The 9,125-nt window shown below is 43.9% G+C and overlaps 1 protein-coding gene across 1 annotated transcript; it reads left to right on the top strand.

The window, feature by feature from the left end:
• Window positions 1-1,567: 1,567 nt before the first annotated feature.
• Window positions 1,568-7,340, top strand: Ing2 (inhibitor of growth family member 2). The gene is made up of 2 exons (XM_004639768.2): window positions 1,568-2,122; window positions 6,525-7,340. Exons 1-2 carry the CDS (start codon window positions 1,951-1,953, stop codon window positions 7,193-7,195), a joined length of 843 nt encoding a protein of 280 aa, XP_004639825.1. The 5' UTR covers window positions 1,568-1,950; the 3' UTR covers window positions 7,196-7,340.
• The last annotated feature ends 1,785 nt before the right edge of the window (window positions 7,341-9,125 follow it).

Consider the following 9,125-nt stretch of genomic DNA (forward strand, 5'->3'; position numbering starts at 1 on the left):
AAAATCAGTAGTAATCAGTTCTTAACAGTGCTTCTCGAGACTTGGCTGCTAATTTGACGGATTTGAAGAACGACAACAATAAAATTACCAAAACAGTTCTCAAATCCAACACACCATGATGCCTGGGTTGACTCAATTATTCAAGTGGTCAAAACCTCAGTGTCACAAGATATTAACGCTAGACAACCTGTGATCCTTTGCAATACTGCTGTTGTTCTCAAGACATCAAATTTACCTGGCGTGCCTTTCGTTCGAAATTGTAGCATTCCGTCTAGCACAAGATCTAGTTTCCTCTTGGTTTGCCAGTAGCTACTTAATATTAACAGCTGTTTCAAAAGTGCTCTGAGCAGGTCGCGCTACAGGTGCTACACAACTGCAAACCGGATATAAGAAAACCTTAAGACCCTACTCACAATAGCTTGTTTACATAGGCATTCTACTACAATTTTCTGTGCATTTATTCTTATGCCCATTTCTTCCTAAAATACGTATTACATGTACTGAAAGTCTAGCTGGCAGTTAAACTGAGCTCCTCTGCGTGGCAATTCATTTTCACGACACAAATTGCGATCATCGTTCACACAGATAAGGACGGCTGGGGAACCGACTGCGGGCTGGGTTTTCGCTTGCAACTCGACTACCTTTTTAACTCCTCCAGTCGTTAGTGGTAGGGCAAAACTGGGTTAAAAACAAAAAAACAAACAAACAAAAAAAGACAAGTCCCGGCCGTAGTGCACACCCACTCCGGTAAGCCCTCACGCCTCCGGCTCCAACGTTTCCATCCCTCAAGAGGCTTTTCAAGGCTGTCTGCGGACGCACTCTCGCAATCCTTCTCCCCGAACAGATTCCCGAGGAGGGGCAGATGGACAAACCCTGCAAGCCACCCAGACACCGGGAAGAGGCGGAAGCACGCTGAGGCCGTGGGGGAGACGGAAAAGGCTAGGCGACCAAAAGAGAAAGCGCCGAGAAGGGGGCGCCGCCTACCTCCCCGGTCAGCCCCGGGGCCGGACGCTGGGGAAGCCGGAGGGCAGCTGCGGCTCGGCGGGAACACGCCGCGGCGCATGCCGGGAGCCGCGACCGCCGCGCGCCGGGCCGCGCCGCTGTTCCCTCGGGCCTCGCTGCTCGCTTGTGGCCAAAAGTAGCAGCCCGCTTCTCCTTTTAAGGCACGCGAGGGGCCGCACTTGATTCGCCCGGCGGAGGAAAAGGTGGTCACCCCGGGCAGAGTGAGCCGCGCCAACGTCCCCGCTCCCCGTGGAAAGGGCAGATTCAGGAAACCCGCCACCCTCCGACTTAGCTCCCATTCAGACCCTTGGTAAAGAGGCGGCTCGGCCGCGCTTCCCCTTTAAGGAGGGGCGGGGCGCAGCCTGCCGTTTGGCTGCCTTCCGCACCGTCCCCCCAGCTGGGCGCTGACCGACCGACCAATCGCCCGGGTGGCGGAGGGAAGGCGGGAGAATGCGAACCCTTCTGTCCCGCGGTAGGGGCGGGGCCCGGGCCTTATTAGGAGTGCGTCCTGCGCAGGCGCAGACGCGGCTGCAGCGAAGGGGCGGGGGCAGGCCAGTGAGGGACTCTCCGACAGACACGGAGGGCGACCAGGGGAAGAGGCGGCGAGGGGATTGTCATGGGGATCCGCGCCGCCACACGGCCTTGGTAGCATCTGCGGAGCCCGCGGGGGTCAGGAAGTGTCAACGCCCGGGTCCCCAGCGCCGGCTCGGCCGGGGGATCCCCGCTGCTCCAGTCCTGAAGAGGGAGGGGGCTCGGCGGGAGCCCTGATTTTGCCCCGCCCCTGGCTTGTTACCGCGGGGGCGGGGAGTGAGGGCTGCTTTGGGGGGAGTGGAGATCGGGGACTCGGCGGCGCCTTCCCGAGCAGCGGCCGGTGTCCCCGCGGTGGCGGCCGCGGCTGTTGCATGCGTGGCTGCTGGATGCGGAGGCGGCGGCGGCGGCGGCGGCAGGATGTTAGGGCAACAGCAGCAGCAACTGTACTCGTCGGCCGCGCTGCTGACGGGCGAGCGGAGCCGGCTGCTCACCTGCTACGTGCAGGACTACCTCGAGTGTGTAGAGTCGCTGCCCCACGACATGCAGAGGAACGTGTCCGTGCTGCGAGAGCTGGACAACAAGTATCAAGGTAGGCGGCGGGCTGCCCGCGCGCGTCCCCCTCGCGATCCGCCGGCCTGGGAGCCTGCCCGGGGAGCGCCACTTTCCGTGTCCGTGACAGTCCCCCAGAGCGCCGGGGCGCCCACAGTGGGGACAGCGAGGAGGTGCGGAGACCGCGCCCGGCCGGGTAAGGTCGGCGGGACTCCTGGGGGTCCCGGGTGGGGGCGGGGGCCGCCCGTCAGCCCCGCCGCAGACCCAGCGGCTGCAGCTGCCGTGGAAGGGAATCAGCCATTTTAAGCGAACATTGGTTCCGGCGTTCGCCCGCCCCGCGCCGTACTCTGGCCGGCCCGGCGAGCGAGTGCGCGGGTCCGAGGGGCCCGGCCGTCCGCGGCCCCCGGCGCCACCCCCGAGGGCAGAGGCTTTGGAACGTGCGGGGGAGGGGGCGGCAGGGCGTGCTCCGGAGAGGTCCGGGCGCGGCGGGGCTCGGGAGTGGAACAGTCAGTTCTCCTCTCCCGCCCCGGGGAAAGTTCCGGGCTCCCGGGTGCCTCAGTCTTTCCCGGGCTCCCTCGGTCGAGTGGTGAAAGGGGAGGGCAGGGGTGCCCCCGGCGGGAGGTGGAGAGGGGGTGTGTGGCGGGGAGGGCCCGGGTCCCTGGGCGGGGCCTCTGGCCGTGACGTCGACGTGGGCGGGGCGCGGCTCGCGCTCCCGCTGGTCTGAAAATGGCTGGTCGCCCGCTGGAGGGGCCGCGGTGGACCGCGCCCGCCGGCTGGGCGGGAGCTCGACTGGCTGTGGCGTCGGTCGGGCCCCAGCGGGATCAGTGTCGGAGTTTGCGGTGTACTGTATTTGTTGTCATGTTTTGACTCGTTCCCATTCTGCGGACGGGGCGGGGTAGGGAGGCAGCTGCTGCCCGGGCTCGGCGTGACTCCTTGGCAGTGTGTGTCACTTCCGGGCCCCAAGAGGAAGTGGGTTGGTTGACTGGGCAACCGCAGGGCGTCCCTCTACCCCTGGGTTCCTCCAGAAAGTTTAAGTAATGAGGCCAGAATCGTCGTTTGTGAGCAGAGAAGCCGGGATGGGGAATCTTTGTCTGAGTGTCGCTTATCATCCACCTTGCCCTTGCTACTTGAAGGAAAGAAGTTTAAATTTAACGTTTCTCTTTTAATAACCCTAAATCAAGAAGCTGACTTTAAGGCGCAAGGGCTTGAGTTCAATCCCTGGTTCCGCAAAATAAATAAATAAAAATAAATAAGTAAAAGCAGCAGACTTTAGGCCTAATGTGGAGCTGGCCATACAAACATTAAAGAGAACTTCTTGGTTCCATTGTCTTTCCCTAGACACACCGCTAATTTTGCAATTTAAAGAATCTATCTCTGGGGTGACATTTTCTGGCCTGTAGCATGTTGGAACGACTGGATGTCTCTTTAGAAATCTAAATTTGTTTTCTGAACTCTTATGAGTGATAGGTCTAATCTTTGTTCGGGAGAATACCGTTTGCTTACTGTTTTTGCCAGTCATTACCTCAGCTCCAGAATAAGTGAAGCAAAACCTAGATAAATACAAATCTGCAGATTAACTTGGTAATTTATTGGAGAGTATTTTGTTCTAAAGGCAACTATTTCAAGGACACTCCTTGTTTTGAGAATATGTAAACTTTTCTTTCCTTCCCTCCTTTCCTTTCATCCTTCTTTAAAATATGATCCGTCCAGTAATATTTTCGCAGATATGGAGCACATATATGAATGGTTACCTAATATGAGATGTATGTGCTTAAGAATTAAGTATTGAATATTTTTAGTTTATCGAGTGACACTGATGTTTGTAAAGCTTACACATTTTTTTATTTCTTCAAAGGCATGTGTATGTATGCTTTCACAAAAGTTACTCTGCTTTAGGTTTTAATTTGTTGACGGAAAAATATGCTTTCTTTCCGTGTGTGTGTGTGTGTGTGTGTGTGTGTGTGTATGTGTTGAGGGATTCACTACCAGCTCAAACTCATAGTGATCCTCCTGTTTTCAGCCTCTAGTGCTGAGATTACAAGCATGCACCACCATACACAGACTCTATAGCCGGCTCAGCATGCACGGGGTGGAGGGCACAGCATATGTGCTAGGGATCAAACCCTGGCCCCTTTGCTTGCCTAAGCAAGCGCTTAGTCCATTGAGCTATCTCGCTGGCCCCTGAAAAATAATGCTTTCTGATCATCTAAAATTATTTTAAATTGCCTTGATAACGTAAGTAGTAGGTATTACAGGGTTGGGAGATATCTAAAAATCCTTAGCTTTTAGGATTGTGATTACTTTCAATATTTATACCAAACAGTGATCTAGTTTTCACTTTATGCATATGGTTACTAAGTTTCAGCTTTTGCAGCTGCATTTATTGGCTTTATATAATTTTGTGTTAATTGGTTTGGATTTGATTTTTTTTTTTTCCCCTCACTACTGGGGATTGACTCAGGACCTTGCGCTTGCCAGGCAAGTGCTTATTCTACTGAGCTATCTCCCCGGCTCTAATTTGTTTTTTTTTTTTGATAGCTCAAGTATTTTCTGGCTTGGAATCTAATACTTGATTCAGTATTTAGTGATGTAAATTATATAGGAAATGAAATAAAGTTCTCCCTATTGGAGACACTATCAGAAATTACTGAGGAACTCATCAAATAGAGAAAAGAAATTAAAAATTGATGAAGTTATCATGGGATGTGGTTACTAGATAACTTATTTTTGCTCCAGAGTTCTTATTAATAATTTCATAGGTTAAAAAAACCTTTGGACTAAAATCTGTTACTTAAAGTGCTTTTTATATAGAAAGTGTTTAAATTGTGAGGTCAGATGTATACAAATCTAGCAGTGGTGAAGTCTGAGAGTTTTACCTCTTGAATATTATTTTCTTAACATATAAAAGTGATTGCTTCCTTGTGGGTTTGCCATAGTTAATTGAGAAAAACTGCTACATAGAGGAGGCTAAATAAATGTTAATTCCTTTCCTCTATATATAATTGAGATGTCTTTTAAAATGTGAGTTTTTATTTCGTGAACAGTACGTGTTCAAGTATGATATATAATTAACGCTTGATTATTAGAAACTACTTGAATAACTTATTTTTAATCTTTAAAAATATTTTTGTATCTGATAAGAAAATATCTAATTGCCTTACTTTTCCTGTAGGAAAATTAGGTTTTCAGGAAATTACTTATATGTTTCACTGAGGAAGTGGTATAGATAGGAACTTTGTTCAGAAATGTTGCAAATATGTATACCTTTCACTGTGGTGGCACTTTGTCACTTATCCTAGGTTAGGCAATTGTCTACCATAAAGGGTAAGTACCTGCAGCCTTAGGGAGGAACTAATCTGTGTTGAATGTTTATGTTACTTTACTTGCAGATAGTTCCAATGCATATATTTCACTTAACATTTCTGTTCTTTAGAACAATATTGAAATATAAAACAGGGGTATGGCATGCAGTGGTAATATTACAATATGAATCAGTGGTATGCTTTATAGTGTAATAAATTTGAGTTGATACTTATTTTCTACTAGTAGGACAGAATTCTTTCAGATACCATCATACCTTATAAGAAATAGAATAAATTTTAATAAAAGGTCTTAAGTATATTTTTGGTAACATCTGAAACTGTAAATTTAGATTTTTATGTCTTCTAGTGACTCAGCCATTTTTATTTGATTCACTTGCTACACCACTAAATAAGCACTTGTGAAAGCTTGGAGCCAACTGCTGAATTATCTACAAAGGCAGAATGATCCAGTGCTGACTTTACTGTAATTTTTTTGTAGCCTGGTCAGTTGATGTCAGAAACAATGGCCCTATTCTAGAAATTGTTTGATTTTTAAAATTTCTTATATGATACTAAAAAAAAAAAAAAAAAACCATTAAAACTAAGAAATAAGAAGAAGCTAGAAGTTGCTGTTATTTTCCTAAACACGAATTGCAAAAAAATGTCAGGGTATGATGGGAAAAGGTAGCATAGCTTTCTAGAATCATGTAGCAGGTCATTGATTGAACAATAAATTCTATAAACACAGTTGGCAGTAATGTATAGCTTTGTCCTGGGATATTTTCAAATACTGTAGCTGGACTGCAGCATATTAATTTTGTATATAGGTTTTTTTGGAGTTCAAATGAAGTATAGACAATGAGGCACTAGGTAGGTTGTAAAGTGGAATGCAGTATTCTTATGTGAAGTATTTTTGGTCATTAGTCACATATCAGATGCTTCTTAATATAAATTAGTAATATTAAAGTTTTATTTTTTTCATTAGTTTACTTCTAATACGGTTTTTATTGAGTAATGTGATCTTTGTATGGGGAAAATGTTTTACTGAAGGAGTGTGACTTCAGCTTTGGATAGTTCTAACTTGAAAATCTTGTATGTGCTAATGCACAAAATGGTCTCATTTTTCTTTTCCTTTTTTAGAAACATTAAAGGAAATTGATGATGTCTATGAAAAATATAAGAAAGAAGATGATTCAAACCAGAAAAAACGCCTACAGCAGCATCTCCAGAGAGCACTGATAAATAGTCAAGAATTGGGAGATGAAAAAATTCAGATTGTCACACAAATGCTTGAATTGGTAGAAAATCGCGCAAGACACATGGAGTTGCATTCACAGTGTCTCCAAGATCCTGCTGAAAGTGAACGAGCCTCAGATAAGGCAAAGATGGATTCTACCCAACCAGAAAGATCTTCAAGAAGACCCCGTCGACAGCGAACCAGTGAAAGCCGTGATTTATGTCACATGACAAATGGGATTGAAGACTGTGATGATCAGCCACCTAAAGAAAAGAAATCTAAGTCAGCCAAGAAAAAGAAACGCTCTAAGGCCAAGCAAGAAAGAGAAGCTTCACCTGTTGAGTTTACAATAGATCCCAATGAACCTACGTACTGCTTATGTAACCAAGTGTCTTATGGGGAAATGATAGGATGTGACAATGAACAGTGTCCAATTGAATGGTTTCACTTTTCATGTGTTTCACTTACTTATAAACCAAAGGGGAAATGGTATTGCCCAAAATGCAGGGGAGATAATGAGAAAACAATGGACAAAAGCACTGAAAAGACAAAAAAAGAGAGAAGATCGAGGTAGTAAAGGCCATCCATATTTTAAAGGATTGTCTTTTATATAATAATTACTTTCAGAAAATGTTTTAGGATAAATGCATAAGACTATGCAATAATTTTTAATCATTAGTATTAATGGTGTATTAAAAGTTGTTGTTCTTTGTCTGTGACCTTAATTTTCTGCACTGAATTACCAAACATTGAAAACCAGGTAGTCTTCAGATCACCTGATGAAAGAAGCAGGGAACAGGGAGAGTGGTATGAACATTATAAAAACTTCACAAACCACAACTATTTCATTTTTACTTAAAACTTCAATGCTGTCTTGGTTAAACACAAAAATTTTGCTAGCATTTTGGTTCTGTGCATTAATAATTTAGGTATACTTGAATTTCTCTATAAACATAAAGTTATCTTGGGTAATTTAAAATACGGCCACTGTTCTATTTAGAGCTGCTTTTTCCCTAGACTCTTTTATACATATACTTGTTAATCTCTAGTCTTCCAGAAATTTGAGAAACTAGAGGTAAGAATTATTTGGGATTCCATGTGGAATAACATGCTTTTACTAGAATATGTGCTGCTGTATTTTCCTTAGTAGCATTTTGATACACAGTCGGTAGCCCATTTGTAAATGTTTTCCTGCTGCTTCAGAATAGATACATTTAATTTAGTGTTTATTAAGGGAGTTACTATTTTGTGTTTTAATTGGGACAGGTAAGAGTAGTTGAGATATCAAAAAGGCTTCCATTGACTTCCATTGGCAAAATTTAGGTTATATAGTATCATGGTTCAAAGGTTGATCAATTTTTAAAATGCATCTTAACATTCTCCATGTGATTCACTGCTCAGATGCCTAGCTGCAGGCCTCTCAATGGAAAAAGGTCATATACTAGTCTTTATAAAATACTGCCTTTAGGTCAAACAATTGTTTTAAATAGCTTTGATAGGGGTATAGTTCATTTCTGTCCTGATCAGTCACTATACATTATTTTAAATAATAGTGTATTTACTTTCTGAACTTTCTGGTATTGGTGCTGTTTGATGTTTTCATGTTTAATGAACTAATTTCATAACAATGAATAATATATTTGTTAATTGAATTTTCCAAGATTCCAATATTTTAAGGGTAAGCATCTTGATGGATATATGTTTGTAAGTTTAGAGCAATTTCTGATTTTGGAGAACCAGCAGAACAGTCCTTTAAACCTATGTATAACCAGCTCTTTAGTCCTCATTTCTTCCTAATCTGATGATCTCAATTCATTTTGATTGACATTTGAAAAGTTTTGTCTCCTTGTTTGGGGAAAAACATTTTTAAAATCTTCTAGTTCTCCTATGTTACTTTCAGGCATGACATTTTACCTGAGTGTCAGGTCATTCTCCTATATAGTCTCCTATGAAATGAATTATATATCTCCAAAGTTCTTTTGAAATCTATAGTCTTTGCCTAGCATTGAAAGATTTTAAAAATTAAATGGCTGTTTTTCGCTTTCGTTAGTGTTCTCTCCATTGTGAGATACAAAGAAAGTTTAAAGATGAGCTTACATAGTATGTACAATAGTTGACTAGGTTCTGTCCTAAGAATATTTTAATTGATTATGAGATTCAGTTGGTTATATTACTTCTTAAGATATATTAGCATGAGTAATAATTTATTTTACTACAATTTTGTTGAGTTTTAAAGACACTTTTTTCTTGAGAATATAGCATTTAAAATTTTTATGGTATTGTTAGTAGAGTGGAGCTGACACCATTGAACTGGCACCAATTTGAGTAAATCCCCCAGAGCCTTCAGATATGACTTATATAGAAGTCACCACTTTTTTTTGTGTGTGTATAAATTTGGCTCAGTATATTGAGGCGGAAAAAAAGTAAACCTAATAGAAGTAAGTACCCAAGTTTGGATTAGACTTAGACAGGCAAATGAACCTAGAAAATCCTGAATATGCTCT

This window comes from Octodon degus, unplaced genomic scaffold (genome assembly GCF_000260255.1).
Source record: "Octodon degus isolate 3935 unplaced genomic scaffold, OctDeg1.0 scaffold00114, whole genome shotgun sequence".
In the NCBI taxonomy this organism is placed as follows: domain Eukaryota; kingdom Metazoa; phylum Chordata; class Mammalia; order Rodentia; family Octodontidae; genus Octodon; species Octodon degus.